Raw genomic sequence first — 26,548 nt, 5'->3', positions numbered from 1 at the left:
GACAACTAAGTTTCACAGGCTTATTGACAATAAAATCCTTTCCATTTGTTGATTATAATGGAATTTCCTGGAATACTAATAAAATATGTGTTATGGATTTTTTTTTTTTTGCGGTACGCCGGCCTCTCACTGTTGTGGCCTCTCCCGTTGCGGAGCACAGGCTCCGGACGCGCAGGCTCAGCGGCCATGGCTCACGGGCCCAGCCTCTTCGCGGCATGTGGGATCTTCCCGGACCGGGGCACAAACCCGTGTCTCCTGCATCGGCAGGCGGACTCTCAACCACTGCGCCACCACGGAAGCCCTGTGTTATGGATTAAAAAAAAAAAAAAAAAGCTGATAACGGGTTTTGGGGGTTTTTTTCTTTCAATTTGTCCAATCACTTTCAGTAAGATTCTAGCTTTTTCTTAACCCAGGGGTCCTGAAATTCTTCTCTCTGTCTCTGGTGTTTTCCTCTTTCATTCCCTTTTCCTTTCTTCTGTGTGTTTACCCAGCCATAAATCTGTACTCTGTAGTTTTGGGGAGTACATTATCGGAGTTCCATACCAATCAATAAGGGTTGAACTCGGAATGATCTCATACATTTGTGAGACTCACCTCCGCCCAACTCTTTTAAAAAGTAATAGATGCACTTTGAGCAAGTATAAGGAAACATTTTAATGGAAAATAACCTGGATTATACTTAAGGGATTGATGGGCGTTGAGGTATCAACTGTGTCATTATACGTTTTCCTAATACGTTGTTCTGTCCCAAATGGTCAAACACAAGGAGTTACAATGAAGGGTAGTGAGAACTGCACAGAAAAACACTCATATATTCACTCATTCTTGAAAATGGGTGAGATTTAGGGGAGAAGGAAAATTAAGTAATACAAATACAAATCAGCCTATGAAAATGTGTAATATTAACATCAAAATCAATGTGAAAACAAAAAAGTACTTCAAAAATGTTCATATAGGCTTCCCTGGTGGCGCAGTGGTTGAGAGCCCGCCTGCCAATGCAGGGAACACGGGTTCGTGCCCCGGTCCGGGAAGATCCCACATGCCGCGGAGTGGCTAGGCCCGTGAGCCATGGCCACTGAGCCTGCGCATCCAGAGCCTGTGCTCCGCAACGGGAGAGGCCACAACAGTGAGAGGCCCATGTACCACAAAAAAAAAAGTTCATATAAAATCATGCACGGCAGCTCCTTAATTGGCTATTAAGAGAAACCAATTTGTTTGTTGGAAGGTGAGCTATAACTTAATTGTGTTAAACAACTATGCTCTTTTCTCTGCCATTAGCTACCCAGCATCGAAAGACCTGACAATGTGTAATAAATTGATAAGCACAATAATTCATAATTAAATTTAATTATGAATAATTAAATTACAATTCAGAAGAATCACAGTATGTTCTAATGACATAGGACAAGAATAATTTCTCTTGCCATGTAAAAAAAAAAAACCTAAAAATTATATCATCTAAACCCAGGGCATCTAGACCCTAAATCAGGTGCATTTGTATCATCCTGTTTGTTTCAAGTAATTTAAAAGAATTGATATTGGTTTCCGGGCCAGTCCTGATGTAGCACCCACATTGTGTGGTCCTAAGGTAATAACCTCTGTTATAACTGTAAATTGGTGGTGATACATCTGCCTTATGAGTGGTTCTGGGGATTAACAAGACCATGTATTCAAAGGTTTGGCGCCTGTAAAACAATTATGTAGTAAAACTATGGGACTTTTTTCCTAGTTAAGCCGATTGGTTTCTCCTAAACTGTCCTTGAGTAGCTTGACTCTCCTTTCTCTTGTGACAAAGTGAGATGACCCTTGTGGATTAGCTTTTGTGTGGAGAGGTATGGAAGCCTGCTAAGGGTGTACAATGCCACCGATGCTAGTTTCTCAACAGTTTGAGCTTCCTAATTTAAATTTAATTTTTTAAGTATCCAAAAATGTTTTAGCAGGGCAGGTTCGTTTTTGTAGCAGCGGCTGGTGGGTCGGCCTTTGGCACTTGGAGAGCAGACAGGATGATGGGTGGAGCTGTGCGGTGTTCCCTGGGCCTCGCCCAGACACCTGGACACTTTGCAACCCTTGAGAGGACCGGAGGGCAGGATGGTGCCACAGCTCTTGGGGGAGTCCAGAGCCAGGTGAGGATCTTGCCTCTGGCCTTGGGGATGCAGCTCAGCCTTTGGGATGCAACTCTGGGCGCAGCTGCTCCCCTGAAGTGCACACCTGAACTTTGGGCAGGTGTGCATCATCAGTTTGGGGGTTATACTGAGACACATGCATCGTCAGGTATAACTCCCATAACCACAGCCATTCTGTCTTCCCAGCCAGGAAACTTCATCTTCCCGACCATCCAGGAAAGGGACAGGGGCAGCTGGTTATAGCAACTCATAAACAACTTCTTCAGCACAACTTGGCTGAAGGTGGAGTTGGTTGGCCAGAAACCTGTACAGCTTGACAAACAGCCTTCGGGAGATGTCCTGGCCTTGAGCTCCCGGCCCTGGATTCTTCGGTGCTTGTTGTGGCCAAAGTTCCCTCGCATGTTGGAGCCTACTGCTCTATCAGGTGTTTTGTTTGCTCATTCATTTTAACAAACATCATTATTTCATTTTGAGAGTGACCCTGTGAGGTGGGCAGCAGAGGGATCATTGTTGCTATTTTTCAGACAGGGAACAAGGTTTAGAGAAAGGAAGAGCCCCACTGACTGGATAAAGTTTAGTGTGGCAGAACCATGCCTGAACTAAGTTCTAAAACTTAGGTTAATGCTCATTCATTTGCAAAAGGAAAACTCGATAACATCTTGTTTAGAAATCAGAGGTAGTTTACTAGCTTGCTAAAGGTGTGTAAGGGAATCTAGACTGCAGGCGACCGTTTTGCTTTCGTACACCACAGGCACTACCCAGCAACTGTGCTTCTCTGGAATTTTGTGGAGACAGCCAATAGTTGTGAGCCATGGATCTGGTTAGAAGAACATGGAAGAACATGCGAAATGCCAAAGATGGTCATGTTTTTCCTTTTCTCAGAAGGATGGAGAATTAGTTTAGTCAACCTTTTCATCATGGTTTCTTTGATTTCTTCAGTAAATTGAGAAAGTGTTTCAGAGCACAAACACTGTGCTAGGCCACATGGGTGCCAATCCTGACTCCATCATTGTGAGCTTAACCTTTCTGTGCCTCAGTTTCCTCATCTGTAAAAGGAGAGCACAATGTCTTTGAACCTGGGGACTATTTTAAGATCAAATGAATTAGATGTTTAGAATAGCACTTGGGGGACTTCCATGCTGGTCCAGTGGTTAAGAATCTGCCTTCCAACGCAGGGGGCACGGGTTCAATCCCTGGTCGGGGAACTAAGATCCCACATGCTGCGGGGCCACTAAGCCCGCACACTCTAGAGCTCGCAAGACGCAACTACTGAGCCCGAGCCCGCTACAATGAAAGATGCCACAGTGAAGAGCTCATGTTCTGCAACTAAGACCCGATGCAGTCAAATAAATAAATTTTTTTTAAAAAAAGAAAGAATAGCACTTGGCACATAGGCCCCCATGTAAGTGTGAGTCATTATCTTTAGGTCAACAACTTTTGAGCCTGGCACAGTGCTGGGGATACAAAGATGAGTAAGACATGGTCTCTTCCATCCATGAGATTAGAGTAGCGTCTTTATTACTCAACTTGTTTCTACTTTCACCTCTTACAATGGCACATGTTTTCTTTTCAGCTTTTATTTTTGATCAGACATGACGCAATGCTTTAATTTATACTGTGTTTCCTCTTGTTCAGGGACAGAGAGATGCTTAAGTTTGTACAGTCCCACCCATAGCCTTCAGTTCCCTGTAAGCACCCTGTAAGCAACTGAATTTCCCATTTCTGTCTGGGTTCTTTCTTCCCATTCCCGTTTCTATTCTTTCTTCTCCTCTGTTCCAGGGTATATATCACCTTTGCCTCTCTTATTACGGACTGTCTCCTCTGCTTTCACATACCAACAGCTGAAAGAATACCTATCATCACTCTCACCCCTTTTCCGGGTGTTCAGCCCCTTGAAGTCTCTGAATGAATCAGGGCTCTTAAAATTTTTTATTTAGGTGAAATTCATATGACATAAAAATAACCATTTAGGGGCTTCCCTGGTGGCGCAGTGGTTGAGAATCCGCCTGCCGATGCAGGGGTCACGGGTTCGTGCCCCGGACCGGGAAGATCCCACATGCCACGGAGCGGCTGGGCCTGTGAGCCATGGCCGCTGAGCCTGCGTATTTGGAGCCTGTGCTCTGCAACAGGAGAGGCCACAACAGAGAGGCCCGCATACCAAAAACAAAAAAAACAAAAAAAAACAAACCATTTAAAGTATAAAATTCAGTGACATTTAACGCATACACTGTTGTTCAACTACCCGCTCTATCTACTTTCAAAACTTTTTTCATCACCCTGAAAAGAAAATCCCATATCCATTAAGCAGTCATAACTATTCCCTGCTCCCTCAAGCACCTGAATAACCATCAATCTGCTTTCTGCCTCTCTGGATCTATCTACTCTGGATATTTCATATAAGAGGAATCATACACTGTGTGGCCTTCTGTGTCTGCCATAATCAGGATTTAAGGTTATCTGTATAGGACATAAGTTACTAATAGGAAGAACTTCTACTTTACTTTTTATGTTGTAGCCATACCTCCTTTAAGGAACCTGTGGATGGAGGTCTAAAGTAACCAGGACATGTGAGAGTCAGGGCCATGCTGAATAAAGTAACCAAGGTGCTGAGTGTACTGAGTTTCTAATTGCACTGAGGAAATTGACTCTTCCTGTCTTCTGGTAACAAACTGAAGAGATCTTGGTGGTGCATTTAGCCAATGTGTGGATGGGTTGGGGGTGGTGAAAAACATGGGGGTCTTGTTGGTGGGAGGAAACCAGGTTCACACACTAAGGAAATTGGGACTATTTGATATCAAGTAGCTGTTTCTCAAATCTCAAAGATACTGAATTTAGTTAAATCAACAGGTGATGTGGGAACTTCCCTGGTGGCCCAGTGGTTAAGAATCCACCTTCCAATGCAGGGAATGCGGGTTTGATCCCTGGTCAGGGAACTAAGATCCCACATGCCACGGGGCAACTAAGCCCGCATGCCACACTACAGAGCCTGTGCACTCTGGAGCCCACGCCACAAATAGAGAGCCTGTGCACCACAGCTACTGAGCTCTGGAGCTCACCCACCACAACTAGAGAGGAGACCATACACTGCAACGAAGGATCCCCCGTGCCGCAACTAAGACCCCACGCAGCCAAAAATAAATAAATAAAATAAATAATTTTTTTAAAGGTGATGTGATCTAATTAGTAGTGATGGAATGATTACTGCAGAAGGCAGTGATCAACACAGATCTTCAAAAAAGGTGAGAGCCAAGGAGGAAGAATTTGCCAATATGGTGCCAGGGCTTCCTAGAGGGGATGATCTGATACCAATGAGTGTTGGTCACTAGACAGAGTAAAGAATAGCAGTTCTGCAGGTAACATTTAATCTGCTATCCTTACTTCAGAACCTGCCCCTTATTCATTTTAGAGCTGTTTTTATCAAGATTATCTCTACCAGGACTTCCCAGGTGGTGCAGTGGTTAAGAATCTGCCTGCTAATGCAGGGGACACAGGCTCAATCCCTGGTCCAGGAAGATCCCACACGGTGCAGAGCAACTAAGGCCACACGCCACAACTACTGAGCCTGAGCTCTAGAGCCAGCGAGCCACAACTACTGAGCCCACGTGCCACAAGTACTGAAGCCCGGATGCCTAGAGCCCGGGCTCTGCAACAAGAGAAGCCACCGCAAGGAGAAGCCCTCTCACCGCAACGAAGAGTAGCCCCTGCTCACCACAACTAGAAAAAGCCCGCGCACAGCAACAAAGACCTCACGCAGCCATAAATTAAAAAATAAATAAATAAATCTTTTAAAAAGAGATTATCTCTACCAATGAAATCACATCACTCCTTATACTACATCACTGAGCAAACCAATACTATGGAATTTGGTCTTGGGAATACACATACCCACAAAGAGAAAGACCTGCATGTTATTTGGAGCACTTCTCATTTTTCCTGGCATTTCAATTGCTTTCTAAGTAAGCAAACACACACATCACACACACACACACACACACACACACACACACTTTTTCAAAGGTATATAAAGTCACATAATCATAGAATTTTACCACTGGGGAAGACTCTAGAGGTCTACTAGGCCAGTGTAAACTAACTACCTGCTTGGAATTAATGGGTGTTCGTTGAAAAGGCAGAGTGCTGGGCTGCACTCCAGAACCACTGAGTCAAAAAAAATCTGCAGGGATTAAACACTGGAACATGCAATTTTATACACTTGCTCAAACCTCAAAGTACGAGAACCTCAAAATTACGCACTCATATTTTATTGCTAATCAGAAAATTTTGAACCATGGGAGGAGTTAACTTTGATGAAAATAATTTATTTTTTCAAGTATCTGGTTTCCTTAATATTATCAGATATTAGAAGATACTGCTTCTTTAAATTAATTAATTAATTTATTTATTTATTTATTTGGCTGTGTTGGGTTTTTGTTGCTGTGTGCGGTCTTTCTCTAGTTGGGGCGAGCGGGGTCTACTCTTCGTTGCAGTGTGCGGGCTTCTCATTGCGGTGGCTTCGCGTTGCAGAACCCAGGCTCTAGGCGCATAGGCTTCAGTAGTTGTGGCACATGGGCTCAGTAGTTATGGCTCGTGGGCTCTAGAGCACAGGCTCAGTAGTTGTGGTGCATGGGCTTAGTTGCTCTTCAGTATGTGGGATCTTCCCGGACCAGGGCTCACACCCGTGTCCCCTGCATTGGCAGGTGGATTCTTAACCACTGTGCTACCAGGGAAGTCCCTAGAAGATACTGTTTTATAAAAGTAGTTGTTCTTATAGCATACCTTCCCTGCACTAGGCTACTTGCAGAGCCACTGATTTTAAATTATTTTTAGCAATTGTAAGATAATGATTTCAACTATTTGGGCCTCAGTGTTCACATCTGAAAATTGAGATAATGGTTCCTACCTCTTAGACTTAAGTGAGATAACACATGCAACATGCTTAGCACAGAACCTGGCATAAATTAAGTGCACAAAAAAGGTTAGCTATTATTACTATTATTTATTCACATTTTATACATGGGGAAACTAAAAAACATATGGTATCAGGCAACACCCAAAGACGATTCACTACGAAATGGTGGAGACAGAATTCAAGTTTTCATATGTTTGATTATAGAAACCTAACTTTTTATTCTTTCTTGTATGTGTGGGATCAATGAAGCTTTGGTTAATGTTCCCGTCAAAAATAACTCTTTTAGACCTTTGACCAGCCCCAGGCTTTTGATGAATATTTATTTGTTCTCTCAACCTCGATAAGTCCTGGGCAGCTGCACAGCAGAAGCTGAGTGAGTAATTCCTGTATATGTCCCTCAACTTCTTCATACCCCCAGAGAAATTCAGTAATATGCCTGGCAGTAAAGTGAGAAAAACAAAAATTGGGAAATGCAGAAGTTGAAGCACTCCAAAAACCACACTTTAACCCACGTGGAAACCTTTTTGGGCTCTTTTCAAAAACAACAAAGTATCATATTGAACAATCTACCTGGTGTCCAGAAATAGTGGTCTGGGGAGTCATTGTCTGAGCATCTCATCTCTCAGACACAGGAATGGATACCCTAAAGAATTCCCAGGGGGCCTTCTGGCTTCACACACTGGCCATAACGAAACCCCACCACCTTGTTTTGTTCTTCTCATGAAGGTTACCCATGGTGAAGTCCAGATGTCCAAGACTTAACTCAGCCACCAGAGGCACAATTTCCAAGTCATGTTGTTTCTGTGGTTTTTAACTTTTCAAGAGAAGTTGGTGAGGGGAGAGGGTAGTTAGTAAGGAAAATAACTTTCAAAATAGCTGAAGGAAACCCCACAAAATGGTTTCTTTTAATCTCACTAACTCCAAATCTCCAGGAATGAAAAATGCTATTGTCATCATAAGAGATGTATTTTTCTTTCCTTTAACAGAAGAAAGGTGAGCAGGAACTATAGATTACTGAGAAATAAAGTTATTTCCTTATGCTGGATGAATCATGCCTCTTTAATAATTTTTTTATAGCCATTATGCAAGTTATTTGTCTCCATTTTGTTAGAAAGCATTCCTTAAGCAGCTTATATGAACTGTGAATGTCATCTCATTTTTATCTGTCATTATTTTTTGTTATGAGCCATCACTCAAACCAGAATACGCTACTTGTTACTAAAACATAGGAAGCCCATTCCTACAGTTCTGCCTTTGTTTATGTTGTTTCTGCCCCTTGGAGAGAGGATGAGAAATTTTATCAAGCATATTCACGTATTCCAGATACCTTGCTTTCTCACTCACACAGTAAAGCTAAGTAGATTCTTGGAATGACTTTGCGAAGAATTCTTTCCCAACGTCATGTGCTTCACAGGTGAAAGGTCCAGTTGTAGGGCCCAAGTCTATCTTCAAGACTGTTCTCCAGAAACTCTCTGCTCTGTACTCTTTATTTATTAAAATTTTATACATTCATCAGAGTCTCAATCAAGAACTAGGTCTAGGGCTTCCCTGGTGGTGCAGTGGTTAAGAATCCGCCTGCTAATGCAGGGGACATGGGTTTGAGCCCTGGTCCGGGAAGATCCTACATGCTGTGGAGCAACTAAGCCCGTGGGCCACAACTACTGAAGCCCACGTGCCACAACTACTGAAGCCTGTGAACCTAGAGCCTGTGCTCTGCAACAAGAGAAGCCACCGCAATGAGAAGCCTGTGCACTGCAACGAAGAGTAGCCCCCGCTCGCCGCAACTAAAGAAAGCCCACGCACAGTAACAAAGACCCAACTCAGACAAAAATAAATAAATAAATAAATTTATAAAAGAAAAAAAAAAGAACTAGGTCTATTATGAAGCTTTAGATTATGGAGTCTCTCCTTCCTCTGAACTCATGGCACCAAGTGGACAATGGTGTCCTGTTAATGGGATTAAACAAGAGGGTAGGAGACCACTGTTTGGGATGCCTTAGCAAAAATTCTCTACAAAGAATTGTGGAATCATTGGTTCTCTATTTGTTTTTCCCATTAAACTGTCCTATAAAGAAGAGTAATACAAGAAATGCTGAGTATCTGAGGCTATAATCTCAAACTGCCCCCCATGTTGGGCTGAAATTTCCCTGGAATCTATGTTTTCTCTTTAACATTTTACATGATCCTCTGTTTACCTGTGGGCCTGCCAAATGTGGGCTTACTCTCCATATGGGGAGAATAAAAATTGTTGAAACCTTCCATGTCATAAGGAATTTTACTTTTTAAATGAGGGTGATAGAGGGTAATGGGGAAAAGCATAAGGGTAAGGAAAACTAACATGCATATTATATTCTACTCTAAATAATTTTAAATACAAACACTATTTTCCCCATTATCTTTGGAAAACTTTTATGCTCTAGGATAACATGACCTGTTTATCTTGTAGGTTTGACCTACTCCCTGGTATATTGCCATGTACTCAAATTTAGGTGTAAAGATATGTGTATCCCATTTTGAGAAGCACAGGGCTGGATGAACGCTAAGGTTCCTTCAACTTTGAGATGCTATGATTCTGTCATTTTTATTTTAGTCTTTTATTGACATTTAATTTTTTTATATTGTCATTTTAAGTATTGTCTATTTTATTTTTATTTATTTATTCGGCTGCATCGGGTCTTAGTTGCGGCATACAGGATCTTTCGTTGCGGCACGTGGGCTCAGTAGTTTCAGTGTGCGGGCTCTAGAGCGCAAGGGCTTATTTGCCCCATGGCATGTGGGATCTTAGTTCCCCAACCAGGGATCGAACCTGTGTCCTCTGCATTGGAAGGCAGATTCTTAACAACTGGACCACCAGGGAAGGTCCAGTATTGTCTATTTTAAAGCTTTAAACAAAATTATAAATTCCTTGAACTATAATGTGCATAATTGTTCCCCTTCAAAGCTCAGCTTTCTCATAATAGGCCTTCAATAAATATTGAATGAATTTCAGTTTTCAAAGATGCTTTTTAAAAATTACTTATAGAAGCACTTTTTGAGTTGCCCCCGAAGGGAGAGAACATCAAAACAAACACAGTAGATTTTTTTTCCTCCCTAGCACCTTCATTTTCAAGAACTGGATATCTAAAACATTTGTGTATGTTGGAGAGAATCTTCTTTATGTAGCCTATACACTGAAAAGTAAGATTTTCAAAACAGGAGATAGGGACAATGTACAAAAATGTACATTGACTATTTTGTGTTTATTAGATTCTGCCAACCCTATCAAATCTAATTTATAAAATAGAATAAATATCCACAGATAATTCTGCTTTGGAAACTAATTTGGAGGAACTGACTTGATGGGCACCTTTCTCTATTCTCTCCCATATTGCCTGGTCTTGTATGTTTCCCAATATGTAGTGTTTTATTTCTCTTTGCTGCCTGGCTAAGACTCACGTTTCATCACTGAACTGAGAAAAATGGGAAAACATTCTGGCTAAAAATGTCCAACAGAGACTCTTTTGACAAAACAAAGAGCTCCAAAGTCCATGCTTCAATTAGATTTAGATTTAATTACTCACTAGGCCAACAGTCTACATTTTCTATGTGGGAGAGAAATTGTATCTTGCCTAAGCAATCTATTGAGTTTGCCTGACATATGCAGCCAAGCCCAATTCTAAAGACACAGTAATATGGGGGGAAAACCCCTCTGTGCAGCTCTGATGAAGTTTTCTAAACTGATATCGTCAACAGATAATACCTGCAGGGTTGATTTTACCAGCGTGACAGCATTGCATGGGTTTTGACGTAAGGCTGACCATGAGAAGGAATGAAGTTCTGCTGCATATGCTATAACACGGGTCAATCTTGAAAACGTTATGCAGAATGAAATAAGGCAGACACAAAAGGACAAAGATTGTATGTTTCCACTTCTGAGTGTTTAGAAGAGGCAAGTTCATAGAGATTACCAGGGGTTGGATGGCGGGGGGGAATGGTGAGTTTTGGCTTAATGATTATGGGTTTTCTTTTTGGGGTCACGAAAAGTTTTGGAAACAGATAGTGGTGATGGTTGCACGTTATGAATGCAATTAATACCACTGAACTGTGCATTTAAAAATGGTTGGAGACTTCCCTGGCAGTCCAGTAGTTAAAGACTCTGCACTTCCACTGCAGGGGGCATGGGTTGGATCCCTGGTCGGGGAGCTAAGAGCCCACATGCCACGCACAGTGCAGCCAAGGGGGGTGGGGGGGAAAGGTTAAAATCCAAGAAACCAAACCAAGCCAACACTAAACAAAAGAGAAGCATGTGTGTCATCAATGGGTCTATTTTCCTATTTCTGGCTGGAACAAAAGGTCATCATTTGAAAAGAGAGAATATACAAAAGGAGCTAATACAGTTTTGCCTAATCATGCAGTATCAGTGAGGGGTCTTCCCATTGGGGCAGCTAGGACATTTTTTTCTAGTTTTTGGATTTAGAGATGTTACCATCTCTGAGAATTAATATTTATTATTTGGAAGTGTGTGTGTGTGTGTTTGTGTGTTTGTGTTATTCTCTGGACAATCGGTTGATAATAGGATAAAAGTGCACCTCATATCTGAGGAAACATTTTTACATGCCCTTGGATGATCTCACCTTGTCTTCTGCTGAGGAACTTTAGTTTTGTTTTTTGGGGCTGTGCTGCAGGGCTTGTGGGATCTCAGTTCCCCCCACCAGGGATTAAACCCACACCCTCTGCAGTGAAAGTCCTGGCAGTGAAAGTCCTAACCACTGGACCACCAGGGAATTCCCTTCAGAAGAATTTTGAAAAGTCTCCGTCCCTATGTTCCTCACTCATCTGTTCTATGCCAAAGGTGACCATCTCCCGTCTTTCTGGTGCCCTGAGGAATTATTCCACAGATAATTAGACTTGGAGAAAAGAATGTATAGAGAGGAAGCTTAGATCCTTGGGGGAGAATAACCCATGACAACACAGGGTAGGGTTTTATAACAGAGGAGTGGACGTGAAGGCAGGGGAGCAAGGCTAGGAGTGGGGTTTGTTCATGAGCAGAGCTCTTGTGTAGAGTTTAATTCCTTGCAAATATTCAAACTATAAAAAGCTATAATTAATGTATTGATATATATGACAGTGAATTAATGTATGTGACTTCTCTTTCTCTCACATGTATCATTCCCTTTGGCTCTCCAAACTTGGGTAAAACCTGCTGTACCTTGGGGCTTCCCTGGTGGTCCAGTGGTTAAGAATCCGCCTTCCAAAGCAGAGGACGAGGGTTCGATCCCTAGTCGGGGAACTAAGATCCCACATGCCGCGGGGCAACTGAGCCCGTGCACCACAACTAGAAGCCCCGCATGCTGCAACGAATGATCCCACGTGCTGCAACTAAGACCCCATGCAGCCAAATAAAGAAATAAATATTTAAACCTGCCGCACCTTTACAATTTAGTGTGGTTGTACTGGAGGAAAGTCATTGTAAAGGGAAGTGAGGCTTGCCCCACACTCAATCCACCCTCTCCCAGAGAGTCCTTCAGAGTGAACTAGCATCATGATATCCCCCTCTGGGGACCCCCACTGGAGCAAAGAATTCGTAATCCAGAGAATCAGTGACCTTGATCACAACTCAGGAGCTTACAAGAGAATGCCCCCACCACCAGTTTTCCTAAATTTGCCTAGCTTGTATTTAAAGCCTTGGCACAAACCTAACCATAATAAGAATTCAAAGCATTAGCTGTTATTTGAATTAACGCTCACTTCAGAAATTCCCCTTAAAGTTCTGGTATTGATGGGTGAGGACAGGTGCAGGACAAATAGGGAAGGGTAGAGTTCTATGGTTTAACAAAGGATGTGATTAGAAAGTTTTTGGGTTGGGCATGAAATGTAGAGAGGAAACAGCATATACTCCGGAGCTTCCTTCCATCATCTAAAAAGGATCTTGACTGAGAGGAGAGCTATCACCACCTCCCAACCAGGAGCGCTCTCTCTCACCGGTCCCTCGGCCAGTTAGGTCTCTTGTTATGAGATGTGTACTTTTCTTTCATATTAAACATCACTGTTTTAATTATATATTTACATGTGAATGCAATTACTTAATTAATGTCTCTTCCCCACTTGAATTTAACTTCCATGAGATCCTTATTGGTTTCATTCAGTACTTTTCTCAGTGTCTATTATACCAGGTACTATGTACTTTTTCTCCATGTGGATAAAAAAGAAACCGACCAAAAAATCCTCCTGTCATGGACCTAAAGCTCAATGAACGTACACGATACTGTATTTTAAGTGATGCGTGCTAAAGAGAAATATACATTAGGAAAAGGGAAAAGGAAAGGTCAGGATGATGGAATATAGTCGAAATTTTAGATATGGGACAAGAAAAAGCCTCAACTACGAGGGAGTATTTGAATAAAGATAAGGGATCAGGGCTTCCCTGGTGGCGCAGTGGTTGAGAGTCCGCCTGCCGATACAGGGGACATGGGTTCGTGCCCCGGTCCGGGAGGATCCCACATGCCGCGGAGCGGCTGGGCCCGTGAGCCATGGCCGCTGAGCCTGCGCGTCCGGAGCCTGTGCTCCGCAACGGGAGAGGCCCGCGTACCGCAAAAAAAAAAAAAAGATAAGGGATCAAGCTGTAACAATATACAGGGGAAGAGCATTCCAGGCAGAAGGGCCAGCAAGTATTCTTTGCTCCTCTGTGTTCTCTGTGCAAGCAAGGAGAGAGGTATGGCAGGGGCAGGTGGCAGAGGGTCTGGTGACCCACTGTAAGGATGTTGGCTATTACTGAGAAAATGAGGGACCATGGAGAGTTCTGAGAGCAGAGAGACATGAACTAAAGTATTTCAGGGGACTTCCCTGGTGACGCAGTGGTTAAGACTCCAGGCTCCCAATGCAGGGGGCCCGTGTTTGATCCCTGATCAGGGAACTAGATTCCACATGCATGCTGCAACTAAGAGTTTGCATGCTACAGCTAAGGAGCCCGCCTGCCACAACAAAGACCCAGCGCAACCAAAATAAACTAAATAAATAAATACAAATTTTAAATTAGAATAAATAAATTAAATATTTTGGAAGGATTGCTGTGCAGAGCATAGTCTGTAATTGAAGAAAGGAAGACCCGTTGAGAGGCTGAATGTAACCATCCAGGTTGTTTAGACCTGGAGGTGGTGAAAGTGGTCAGTGAACAGGATTTGGGCATGGGATTTACTTATTTTTTTTATTTTTATTTTTTATATTGGAGTGGAGTTGATTAACAATGTTGTGTTAGTTTCAGGTGTACAGCAAAGGGATTCAGTTGTACGTATACATGTATCTGTTCTTTTTCAAATTCTTTTCCCACTTAGGTTATTATAGAATACTGAGCAGAGTTCCCTGTGCTATACAGCAGGTCCTTGTTGGTTATCTATTTTAAATATAGCCGTGTGTACATGTCAATCCCAAACTCCCAGTCTATCCCTCCCTGCCCCCACCCCCAGCCTTCCCCGTGGGCATGGGATTTAAAAGGAAGAGAGCAATCAAGAAGACGGCCAGGTTGGCCTGAGCAATGGGAAGAATGACAGTGCCATTGATGCCGTTGAGACAGGGAAGGCAGCAAAAGGAGCAGGTTATATGTTGGGAGAGAGAACAGGTGCTCAGTTTCAGCCGTGTTTGAAATGCCCATCAGACATCCAAATGGAGATGCTGAGGTGGAAGATGGACATACTTGCCTTGAGGTCAAGGGAGAGGTCCAGCCTAGAACTACAGATTTGGGGAATCATCAATGTATAGATGGTATTCAAATCCTTGAGGCAGGAAGAGAGCAGGAACCCTTGCTGCTTTGCTCACTATTGTAACACCAGCACAGTTTCTATCATCTAGTGGGTATTAAGTTTCTACTGAATGAATAAATAGAATGCATATGGCCTCAGGTAGGAGGGAGACGCAAAATCTTTAATAGACCAGCTTGCATGAGGGAAGGAATTTAAAGTCTCTTATTTGAAAAGCCCGACCTGTTTTCCAAGTTCAGTGCAGTCATTTAGATGCTGATTCTGATGAAATAAATCTTTTTTTGTTGCTCTTTGAGATGCTGCTGCTTCTGACTTCAAATTAGTATATGGCTTCCATGTTTGTGGAAAACATGGCTTATGCAAAAATCCTTTGGTGTAATCATCCAGTCTTCTAGCAATTCTTGTAAAGCAATCAAAGAAGTGGTTTGGGAAGCAAAATCTCTGTCCTAAGTCCTATATAACTGAGTTTACTTGCCCAGTCACAAAGCAGGAGCAGTTAGTGCTGGTCTCTATTGAGACTCAGAGATATTGTGTAATTAAATGAGGGAATAGATGCTTTTGGCTGATGGAACACAAGATGCCTTTAAATAAATGTTACAGGCTTCCCTGGTGGCGCGGTAGTTAAGAATCTGCCTGCCAATGCAGGGGACACGGGTTCGAGTCCTGGTCCAGGAAGATCCCACATGCCACAGAGCAACTAAGCCCGTGTGCCACAGCTACTGAGCCTGCGCTCTAGAGCTGGCAAGCCACAACTACTGAGCCCGTGTGCCACAACTACTGAAGCCCACGCGCCTAGAGCCCGGGCTCCACAACAAGAGAGGACACGGCAATGAGAAGCCAGCGCACCGCGCCGCTCACTGCAACTAGAGAAAGCCCGCGCGCAGCAATGAAGACCCAACGCAGCCAAAAATAAATAAATTAAATAAATAAAAAATTATAAATAAATAAAGTTACTATGATTATTATTATGCTTCTAAAGTTAAAGATATCATTTTACCATGATTACAATTTACAAACTGTCTACTCCTCCTGCCTCCTGATCTATATTACCTGTGGAGCATGGACTGGACTTTTAAAGAGTCAGCCCTAAAGGAACCTATGCATTAGGCAGAGTGGCCCCCAATCATTTTAACTATGTGATTCGGTGTGTGAAAACCCCGCCCATCTTCACTGGACCCACACAGGAGGAAGGCTGCCTGGTGGTGGTGATGTTGCTGTGGGGAGGGGCATAAAGAACTGAGTTCAGATTTGAATGTGTAGGGCCCAAGCACTGTCAGCCAGTGCAGCAGCAGTGCTGGAGGAAAACTTCCCTTCCTAAGACTTTCAGGGAGCCAAGAAAGACACGCTGGAGTCCACCATGGACAGGTAAAGCAGTCGGCTCGTGGGTGGTTGTGTTGTCCTTCCCCTCAGAGCAAATCTGAGTAATAAGATGGGTAGATTCTCCCCTTCTCCCCTGTCACTGTCTGACTCACAAGACCTGCTTGGTCAAGATGCACATTTATTTTTCTAGTTCTGCCTCATCTTCTGTTCAGATCTTAACATGCTTTCCACCCAACTGTCTCTTTCTCTCTTTTTCCCATAGTCAAAAGAGCTTTTATGCACTATGTATTGACTTGTCCTTGCAGTTAGAACTAGTTTATGGTAGTAATATGAACCAAGCAAATGTTAAGAGACTGAAATCATGAAAAGCTCATAGCAATATTATACTAACAGTAGTGGTAACTGTAATAATTCTGTAAACATTCAACTATGAAACCCCTTGAAGAAAAGCTTTACTAGGGAGACTTTACTGAATAATTACACAGTCAAGAAATTATTTTTTAAATGCCAATATTCAAAATTAATTGCTTGCAGGTCACTATGACTGTGTCTGCTATTATAAAGGAGATAAATCAGTCAAGCAACTTATTTAATATTAAAGGCCCAATTGTTAGGCAGTCAAATGGCATTTATTATTTACCTAGTCTTTCCATTTCTTCAGACATGACTTAACTTACTTCTCTAGTGTGTATTTTGTAAGATTTTCACAATGTCTTCACATGAAGTTTATGACAATTATGTTATTGTCATAGAACTTAATCTATTCCTATTTTTGATTATTGCAAATGTATGAAAATGTACACCTAATCCATACTTTATCTCAATTTAATTCTTTTACAAAGAGTTTAAACTACAGAGCTAAGAATCTTAATGGTAGATTCAATGTTCTTCAGAAAATTGAGGGCAAAAATGTCAAATGTCAGCTCAGTTTACAGTGAGATTTTGAAAACTAATCTGAGGTAAAAGAGAGAGGAAAAAGTCTCAGTGGAGATACTTGTAAATAATGAAATGCAAAGCAATGGTCAAATCAGAGCTGAAATTCAGAGAAAGTCAGAGAAGGCAAAGGAGATGAAATTCAACAGGAGAAAAAGGGAAATACATGATTTTCATTAAGGAAAATACTATCTGCAGAGCACAGTAATAATGGCACACGGCAGGAGAGGGTGACCTTGTCACGATTATTTTTAACCCATTTGTCTCTGGTTTGCATTGCTGGGGATGCAGCCAGTGTTCTGCCTCAGGGAACACAGCTGTCCTGCACAGCTGTCAACCTGCAGGCCTTACAGACTGTCTCTGCCGAGTCCTCCGTACACTTAAGAGAAACCAGAGGAGCACAGGGTGCTGGAAATAGGCCCCCAGCTATAGTTAAAGAAAGTGATGGATCAAGATAGTTAATTAACAAGGCCATAGCCATGCAATTCACTTCACTGTGACTGGTATCTTCTGATGGAAACAGAGCTATTGTATTTTCATGTGGGGTAGGAGATAGAAGGCTAACTGAATCCCTTACTCTATGTCCTGTCCTTTCTTATACTCCCAGGACACTTTTTTTTACTCCTCATGGTAACAGGGCTCCCACACCACCTGCAGTGCATCATATAGTCCCCCTTCCTCCACTTCTCATCCACAAACCCCAGGAAGACAGGTTAAATGTAAAAGGACTTTACTGGTATAGATTATGAATATGAATTATGAATGAATAAGATATGAAGAGATTATGCTTAATCTATTTAAAACTGGGCCCCAAAGAGAGAATTTTTTTTCTTCCACTCCAGTATTTATTAAGCATGTATTATGTATTCGGTTTATGTTCTATGCTGAGGCTGATTGTGTTAATTATTTAACAATCGTAATAGTAACAGAGGTAGTGCTGCGGTGGTCACCGTGTAAATTATTATCACTTTAAAATAAAGCCAATTATCATTAGATCTTTGTTAGCATCCATTTCAGATTCCTGTCAAATGTGCATTTTTAATTCTAAAAATCTGATTGACTAATTTTTAAATGGTTTCCCATACGTAATGTATATACTGGTGATTTAGATGTATCACCATCTCTGCCTCAGGATTTAAAGTGGATTCCAGGGACTTCCCTGGCAGCCCAGTGGTTAAGATATTGTGCTTCCATTGCAGGGAGGACAGGTTCGATCTCTGGTGGGGGAACTAAGATCCCACATGCCCTGCAGCATGGCCAAAAAAAAAAAAAATGTGGATTCCAAAAACCTTCATGTGTGTGAGGAAGACATTCAAATTGCAACAGCTTTAAAAATCTCCAGCCCTTGCTTATCTACTTAATAAGTGTGACATTTGAGAACTTGACTTCAGGGTCTATCTCATGTATTTCATTATTAAAATATCAATAATCAACGTATGTCCATACAAAGACTAGTACATCAATGTAGAAGCTTTATTCACAATAGCCCCAAAATGGAAACAATCCAAACGTCCATCAACAGGTGAATGAATAAACGAAATGTGCTGTATCTAAGCCATGGAATATTGCTTTGCCGTAAAAAAGAACAAACTATACTGATACATGCAACACCAGGAATGAATGTCACAGTCATAACATGCTTAGTGGAAGAAGTCAGACACAAAGGAGGAAATAATGTGTGCTTTATATGAAATTCTAGAAAATAATTTATAGTTGCAGAAAGCAGTTTAGTGCTTGCCTGCGAGGGTGGGGAAGAATTGACTGAAAAGTTGGGTGAGGAAACTTGTGGGGGAGGGGTGCCCTGAAAATGTTCTGTATCCTGATTGTGGTAGCAGTTTTGGGTGTTTACATCTGCCAATATTCATAGAATTGTACATTTTAAATGGGCGAAGTATGTAAATTATACCTCAATGTAAAAAAAAAAAATTGAAAAAAGTTTCAATTCTCTTGCCAGCAAACCGTATTCAAATTAATGACTAGGTCATTACTTTGACAAGTCCTCTGCACTTCTGCTCAGTGCCACTAGGTGGCAACATTATCTCCACAGATTAGATAAGTACATTTCTGGAAAAGTCCAAGGACAAAAACCAGGGACACTCACTCCTGATGCTTTGGTATCAGCCACACTGTATAGCTTGTGGTGTGTTCACAACCACAAAGAAACTTCTGTTAGCAGAGAGTATTTCCACAAATTCAACTCAATTTAGTGCTTATGATATGCAAGACACTGTGTTGGGAAACAAAGAGCAATCCGCCCCTCCCCTAACCCGCCCCACCCACACCCCCACCCCGTGTGTGAAGAACACTGCAAAATATTTAGGTTATATTGCAAATTTACACAGGAAATCAGCCTAATCTAAATCCTGTAAATACACGCCTATAAAAAAGACTAGAACGAAAAACGTAAGTATATTAACAGTAATTATCATTAGATAGTATGTCTAACTATCACTAGATATACTGGTTAAGCATTTAAAAAATTTTAACTTTCTACTTTTTAGTACTATGCAAGTTGACATACTTTTAAAAAGCTTGACTCAGAAAGTGACACTTCCTGACTCAAAACACAGAAATTCTAATTGAGGAGACAGACATAGCAATCAATTGATAACAAAGGTTGAATGCTTTGATAAGGATAAGCGGAGAACAGTAGGAAACTACGGAAGGGTTTTTTGTTGCTGTTAATGTTTGATTTTGCCTAGAAATTTCAGCATAGTGGCAGTGAGAATGGTCTTAAATTGTGGATAAGGCTTTGAAGGATGGGTAGGTTTTGCCCAGTGGAAAAAAAGGCAGGGAAGCTTGCAGTCAGGTGGCTGGAAAGAAAAGACTAGTGCCAGGGGTCCTGCTGCAGGCATGGCGGGGAGGCTGAAGTGATGCGGAAAAGAGAAAATACTAGGAAACGAGGCTAGAAATGTAGATTGATGTCCAAATGTAAAAGCTTTACTGTAGGGCTTCCCTGGTGGCGCAGTGGTTGGGGGTCCGCCTGCCGATGCAGAGAACACGGGTTCGTGCCCTGGTCCGGGAGGATCCCACATGCCGCGGAGTGGCTGGGCCCGTGAGCCATGGCCGCTGGGCCTGAGCGTCTGGAGCCTGTGCTCTGCAACGGGAGAGGCCACAACAGTGAGAGGCCCGTGTACCGCAAAAAAAAAAAAAAAAAAAAAAGCTTTATTGTATTAAAGAGTTTGGAGTTTATTCTACCAGTGGAAGTTAGGGGCTTTTCGGTATCAGAATGACTGGCCCACACCTGGGCTTTTGTGAGATTTCTCAGGCACCTCATGGAAAATGTTGTTTTGAAGGGACTGCGGGCAGAGAGACCAGTTAAGAGGTCAGGACAATAGATAAAGGGAAAGATTAGAGCTTGGACTGAAGCAGAGAACAGAGGAAGTAGAGCAGGAACAAATCCAGAAATAGTTGAAAGTTTGACTCCATAAATTTAGATGATTAATAAATTAATTCAATATGAGGAGTGAAGGAGAATCAAAAATGATTCCAAGCCTTTAGCCTGGTTACTTGGGATGGAAAGTCAGTAGGAGAGGAGAGGCAGCTCAGGAAAGGGCAATCTGGGAATGCTGCGTTAACCCCGTGACTTAGAGGTCCATGTTGGACATTTAGGTAGAGATTGGAGGGGAAACCTGAAAAGATCAGTATGGGACTGGGGAACAGGTTTGTGATTCCAAGTTATCAGCATCTAGAAGGCAGCCATGGGAGGGGCCTGTCCTGTGAGCACGTATGGCTTTGGGTTTCTTGTTGTCTCAACGGGTCTTAAATATAAGCATGATAAGGGGGTTGTAATGGATTCCAAGCTCAGTAAGTCTCAGGCATCCAACCAAGGAAAGCAAGAGCATCTCCTTTGGTTTGGCCCAAGTATTACAGATTTTTTTTAAAAAGCTGAAGGAAAGCCAGGAGTGACCAGAGGATCAGCGGTGCACCTGCACTTCCTCCCTCCTCTCACCCACAGCCTCCTGATGAAGCAGAGGAAGTTTCTTTACCACTTCAAAAACGTGCGCTGGGCTAAGGGCCGCCATGAAACCTACTTATGCTACGTGGTGAAGCGGCGGGATAGCGCCACCTCCTTCTCCCTGGACTTTGGGCACCTTCGAAACAAGGTATCAATTAATACCTGCTTCCCAGGCAGGGCATTTTTAGAGCCACCTGCTGATGGTACCACTTTCAGCCTGTTTCATTTGTCTCCACTAGATTCCTCAAATCTCATTTTTACATGTCCCTGCAACCACAATAGAAATACCCCAAAGGGTGTCATTTAATGTCCTCCCCAATCACACTGAGCACATCAAGGCCACACCTTGCTTCAATGCCAAGAATAACTGCCCCCAAACTTTCCCCAGCAACCAAATTGCCTTTGAGATTAAAGAAGATATCCAAAGAAAGAGGCTTTTGATTTGGGGGAATATATACAGCTCATTCAAGCTGAATTTTAAATGTGGAAAAACAAACTGTGGCTTTAAAATTTTTTTTAATTAAGGAAGAAAAATTTAGGAAAAATGAATGACTCCATTCTGTCTTCCAAATGAGTCCTATACCTTCCTGCTCACCTAGATCGGAGGCCAGTAAGTACATACGTAATAGTGAGCCTCAGAAAAATCAGGGAAGCCCTTCGTTAAAACTTGAAGATCAGACAATTACATTTCCAAGAGACTTCTTCACCAAAACCCAGATGGGTTCACATGCTCTTCTGCCAATGAATATTTCCTCTCATAAAATGCAGTGACATCTAGTCTTGGTGGAATCCCAGGAAACAATCCATGGGTGGAATGACACTGGCTAGTTTCTAGGGCTAGTTTTACTCTCCAATTTTTTGGCCTCCATTTGTATTATGTAAATTGTCTCACTGCAATTGTTTTACATTCTAATCTCTTTCCTATTTGGTAATAAGACACATTCTAAACATAGAAAGCTTCTGTGTTAACAACCCTTTCCTTCCCTCTCATTTAATCCTCACAACAAAACTTCATTCCGCTGATGAGGAATCAGGAGATCCAAGAGCTGGGTGACTTGTTTAAGTCACAAGAGTGGCGATGCCAGGAAATGGAACCTGGCCTGGGTCTTCAGATTCTGAGACTAATGACTTTTCTGCAGTATTAAGGGGACGTGCTGGGAATTCCCTGGCGGTCCAGTGGTTAGGACTCTGCGCTTCCACTGCAGGGGGCACAGGTTCGATCCCTGGTCGGGGAACTAGGTCCCACATGCCACACTGCAACTGAATTCACATGCAGCTACCGATCCAGCATGCCACAAGTAAAGATCCCGTGCACCACAACTAAGACCCGGCACAGCCAAATAAATTTTTTTCTAAAGAGTGCATGCCTTAATTTTAAAAGCTTATTACTAAAAACTGTTATCATCTAAGCCTTCAGCGAATCATAGTGGTAACAAAGATCACTGACCACAGATCACCATAACAAATATAATAATGAAAAATTCGAAATTTGCAAGAATTACCAAAATGTGACACAGAAACACAAAGTGAGCAAATGCTGTTGGAAAAAATGATGCTGATAGACATACTCAAGACCGGGTTGCCACAAACCTTCAAAACGCTAAATATCTGCAAAGTCCAATACAGCCAAGCACAATAATATAGGTATGCCTGTATTTAATTGCTCTTAGCCCCAGTGGCGCCTATTACCTCTCTCAAAACAACACTCAGGGACTTTCCCTGATGGCACAGTGGTTAAGAATCCGCCTGCCAATGCAGGGGACATGGGTTCGATCCCTGGTCCAGGAAGATCCCACATGCCGTGGAGCAGCTAAGCCCATGTGCCCCAACTACTGAGCCTGCACTCTAGGGCCCACGAGCCACAACTACTGAGGCTGCGTGCCACAACTACTGAGGCTGTGTGCCACAACTACTGAAGCCTGCGCACCTAGAGCCTGTGCTCTGCAACAAGAGAAGCCAATGTAACGAGAAGCCCGCGCACTGCAACGAAGGCCCAACACAGCCAAAAATAATAAATAAATTAATTAATTGATTAATTTAAAAAAAACAACACTCACCTGTCAGTCTCATAATCTCTCTCCTACCCCTAGATTTTCTGACCTCCACTTAGTGGTCCAGTGTATTTCCACAACGTTCCATCAACAGCCCTTCCAAGCCATTTTCCTTCCCCTCCAAGGAAGGAAAAGGAGCTTCACAAACAAAAATTAAATCTCAGATAGCGTGCTGCTCCTTCATCCACCCAACTCATTCCATCCTCCCCGCTCCACAGAGAAGCTGTACGCTTTTCTCTTCCTAGGGCCGAAAGTGCAAAGTGTTTGGGCTCACCACTCACACTGTGTCCTTTCTGGCAGTCGCTTAACCTTCCTGTAACCTAGGACAAAACTGCAGACACGGGCTTCACTGGTGGCGTAGTGGTTGAGAGTCCGCCTGCCGATGCAGGGGACACGGGTTTGTGCCCCGGTCCGGGAAGATCCCACGTGCCGCGGAGCGGCTGGGCCCGTGAGCCATGGCCGCTGAGCCTGCACGTCCGGAGCCTGTGCTCCGCAACGTGAGAGGCCACAACAGTGAGTGGCCGCGTACCAAAAAAAAAAGACCCCAAAAAAGATCACCCTGGGAGGGACACGAATTAATGACTGTAAAGTTACCGGCAGGGCAGTCGAGGTCAATAACCCTCCACTGAACCCTCTGCTCTCTCCCCAGGCGGGATGCCACGTGGAGTTGCTCTTCCTCCGCTACATCTCCGACTGGGACCTGGACCCCGGGCGGTGCTACCGTGTCACCTGGTTCACGTCTTGGAGCCCCTGCTACGACTGTGCGCGGCACGTGGCCGACTTCCTGAGAGGGTACCCCAATCTGAGTCTGAGGATCTTCACAGCACGCCTCTACTTCTGCGACAAGGACCGCAAGGCGGAGCCCGAGGGGCTGCGGCGGCTGCACCGCGCTGGGGTCCAAATCGCCATCATGACCTTCAAAGGTGCGCAGGGACCTTTCTGCCCGGCTCAGCGAAGCACGGTTTGCAATTCAGATTGGGAAGAGCAGGGGCGGGGGGGGGACCCAGGGGGGCAGAATTCTGGGAGTTCTGGTTCGCCTTTGGAGCCAAAAGTTATCAACTAGAATTGGAGGAAAAGAACCAATGGCTTGGGACTTCCCTGGTGGCACAGTGGTTAAAACTCACACGCCCAATGCAGGGGACCTCGGTTCGATCCCTGGTCAGGGAACTAGATCCCACACGCATGCCACAAGTAAGAGTTCACATGCAGCAACTAAGGAGCCCGTGAGCCACATCTAAGGAGCACACCTGCTGCAACTAAGAACCAGCAAGACCAAACAAATAAATAAAATATTTTTTAAAAAAAAGAACAAATGGCTTGGACCCAAGGCTTTGGGTGGAGACAGGGTTTTCTTTCTTTCCTCATGATTTGAGATCTGAGCTATCCCCTTCCCCCTCCTTTTTTTTAATAGATTATTTTTATTGCTGGAATACTTTTGTGGAAAATCATGAAAAAACTTTCAAAGCCTGGGAGGGGCTGCATGAAAATTCGGTTCGTCTGTCCAGACAGCTTCGACGCATCCTTTTGGTAAGTTAAGGGCCTCTTTGCTTCTCATTTTCTTTCTCTCTCCAAAGTCATCTATCCCTGGAGCTACTTATACTTCCTTTTCTTATATTTCCCACATTGTCGTGTGTGTTTGTGTGTGTGTGTGTGTATTTATCATTCTCTCCTTATTTTTCCTCTGATGAAAACTTTACAGAGCACAGGCTGTAGGCTTCTGTAGTTATGGCGCTCGGGCTTAGTTACTCCGTGGCATGTGGGATCTTCCCATACCAGGGCTCGAGCCCGTGTCCCCTGCATCGGCAGGGGGATTCTTAACCACTGAGCCACCAGGGAAGCCCCTCTCCCCTTACTTTCTTCAAAAATATTTACAAAGTAATCCACTCTCTCTTTTTCTCCACAGCCCCTATATGAGGTTGATGACTTACGAGATGCATTTCGTACTTTGGGACTTTGATACCAACCGTCAAGAATGTCACATACAAAGAAATACCTCTGAAGATAGTGGGTAAAAGAACTATCCTTCAAGAATTCTGTTTTTCTTCAACTCTCACTTTCTCTGAGTTTAGAAAAAAGTATTCATAGATGTTTCTAAAATGTCTTGAAAATAGAAGGAACCCAGACCCACCAGGGTTAATGCCGCAAGTGGTGCAGTTTTTAAATGCAGCATCGTCCCCTACTGGGAAACGACAGAACTGCAGGGCCTGGGAGCCCCTAAGTGTCAATACTCTGCCGTTTAAGCAGAGAGAAAGCAGAAGGTAAATGCTGAGGAGCATGGTGAGAGGATCAAATGTTTTACAACCGGTATCCTTTACTATTTGATTCTTGTTCTGAGTTTTCAGTGGTATTAATGATAAAATTTTCTACTCTTTTCCACTGGGGCTCACTTTCAAGTGAACAAAATTCTGTCACCCTGTGATCCACAGAACTTCCTAATGAGAGAACCTGGGTGATTGTAACCCCAAGCCATCTCTTCAAAGCATTAATATCCAAGCATGTGTTGTATGTTTTAATTGTCTGAAGCATGTTTTTATGTTTGTACGTACAGAGGATTTTTTCTTGGTATGGAAAATGCCTGGTCACCTTTAGGCTCTTGTATAATAAAGGATCTTAAAATGAATTTGAGGGCTGTGAAGAAGACACGCTAAAAGTGAATGTATACCTCAAGTAACAGATCTGCAAAAAGATCTTTTTAAGGGCTTCCCTGGTGGGACAGTGGTTAAGAATCTGCCTGCTGATGCAGGGGACACGAGTTCAAGCCCTGGTCCGGGAAGATCCCACATGCCGCGGAGCAACTAAGCCCATACGCCACAACTACTGAGCCTGCGCTCTAGAGCCCGCGAGCCACAACTACTGAAGCCCACATTCCTAGAGCCCGTGAGCCACAAGAGAAGCCACCGCAATGAGAAGCCCGTGTACCACAACAAAGAGTAGGCCCCGCTTACCCCAACTAGAGAAAGCCCACGCACAGCAACGAAGACCTAACACAGCCAAATATAAAAACTAAATAAATTTTAAAATATATATATATAAGATCCTTTTAAAATCATACTTTTGCAACTATACACTTCCCATATAACTAGTGAATTCTTGGAAGGGACTTGCTTGAATGTTGAGAAAAGAAAAATCTGTTCTCTCTGATGGGTCTTTGAACCTCAGCAATGCCAACCAGGTCAAGGTTTCCCCCTTTTTGTGTGTATGTGTTGCTTCTCTCAAAGAAATGTAACGATATAACAGACTGTGACAGAAGAATAGTTGGGAAGTTAGAATGACAGAGCATTGCAAGGAAATCGTGTTTTATCCAGTAAAATGGTGTGAGCCAGCATGGCAGAGAGTGGTCATTTGTCCCTAATAACTATCCTGGACTGTGAGAAAAATATTCAGAATAACTATAACACTGTACAATTATTACCTAGCAACCCTTGCAATGCAGATAAACAGATCCACAGGCAAGGTTGAACACATAATTGTATTATTTTATTCTTATTGTACATAATTTGTGAAGGAGTTAAATATTAAAA

At 43.0% G+C, this 26,548-nt stretch overlaps 1 protein-coding gene across 1 annotated transcript; it reads left to right on the top strand.

Moving 5' to 3' along the window:
• Window positions 1-2,003: 2,003 nt before the first annotated feature.
• Window positions 2,004-24,984, top strand: AICDA (activation induced cytidine deaminase; the record flags this gene model as incomplete). Its single annotated transcript, XM_081249114.1, has 6 exons — window positions 2,004-2,123; window positions 16,093-16,130; window positions 20,977-21,124; window positions 23,677-23,950; window positions 24,439-24,554; window positions 24,931-24,984. The coding sequence occupies 6 exons, from the start codon at window positions 2,004-2,006 to the stop codon at window positions 24,982-24,984; spliced, it is 750 nt and encodes a 249-aa protein (XP_081105240.1).
• Window positions 24,985-26,548: the final 1,564 nt, after the last annotated feature.

The sequence above is a fragment of the Mesoplodon bidens genome (assembly GCF_964165515.1).
Source record: "Mesoplodon bidens genome assembly, chromosome: 11".
Lineage (NCBI taxonomy): Eukaryota > Metazoa > Chordata > Mammalia > Artiodactyla > Ziphiidae > Mesoplodon > Mesoplodon bidens.
Note: the sequence above shows the minus strand (reverse complement) of the source record. Positions and strands in the feature narration are given on the sequence as shown.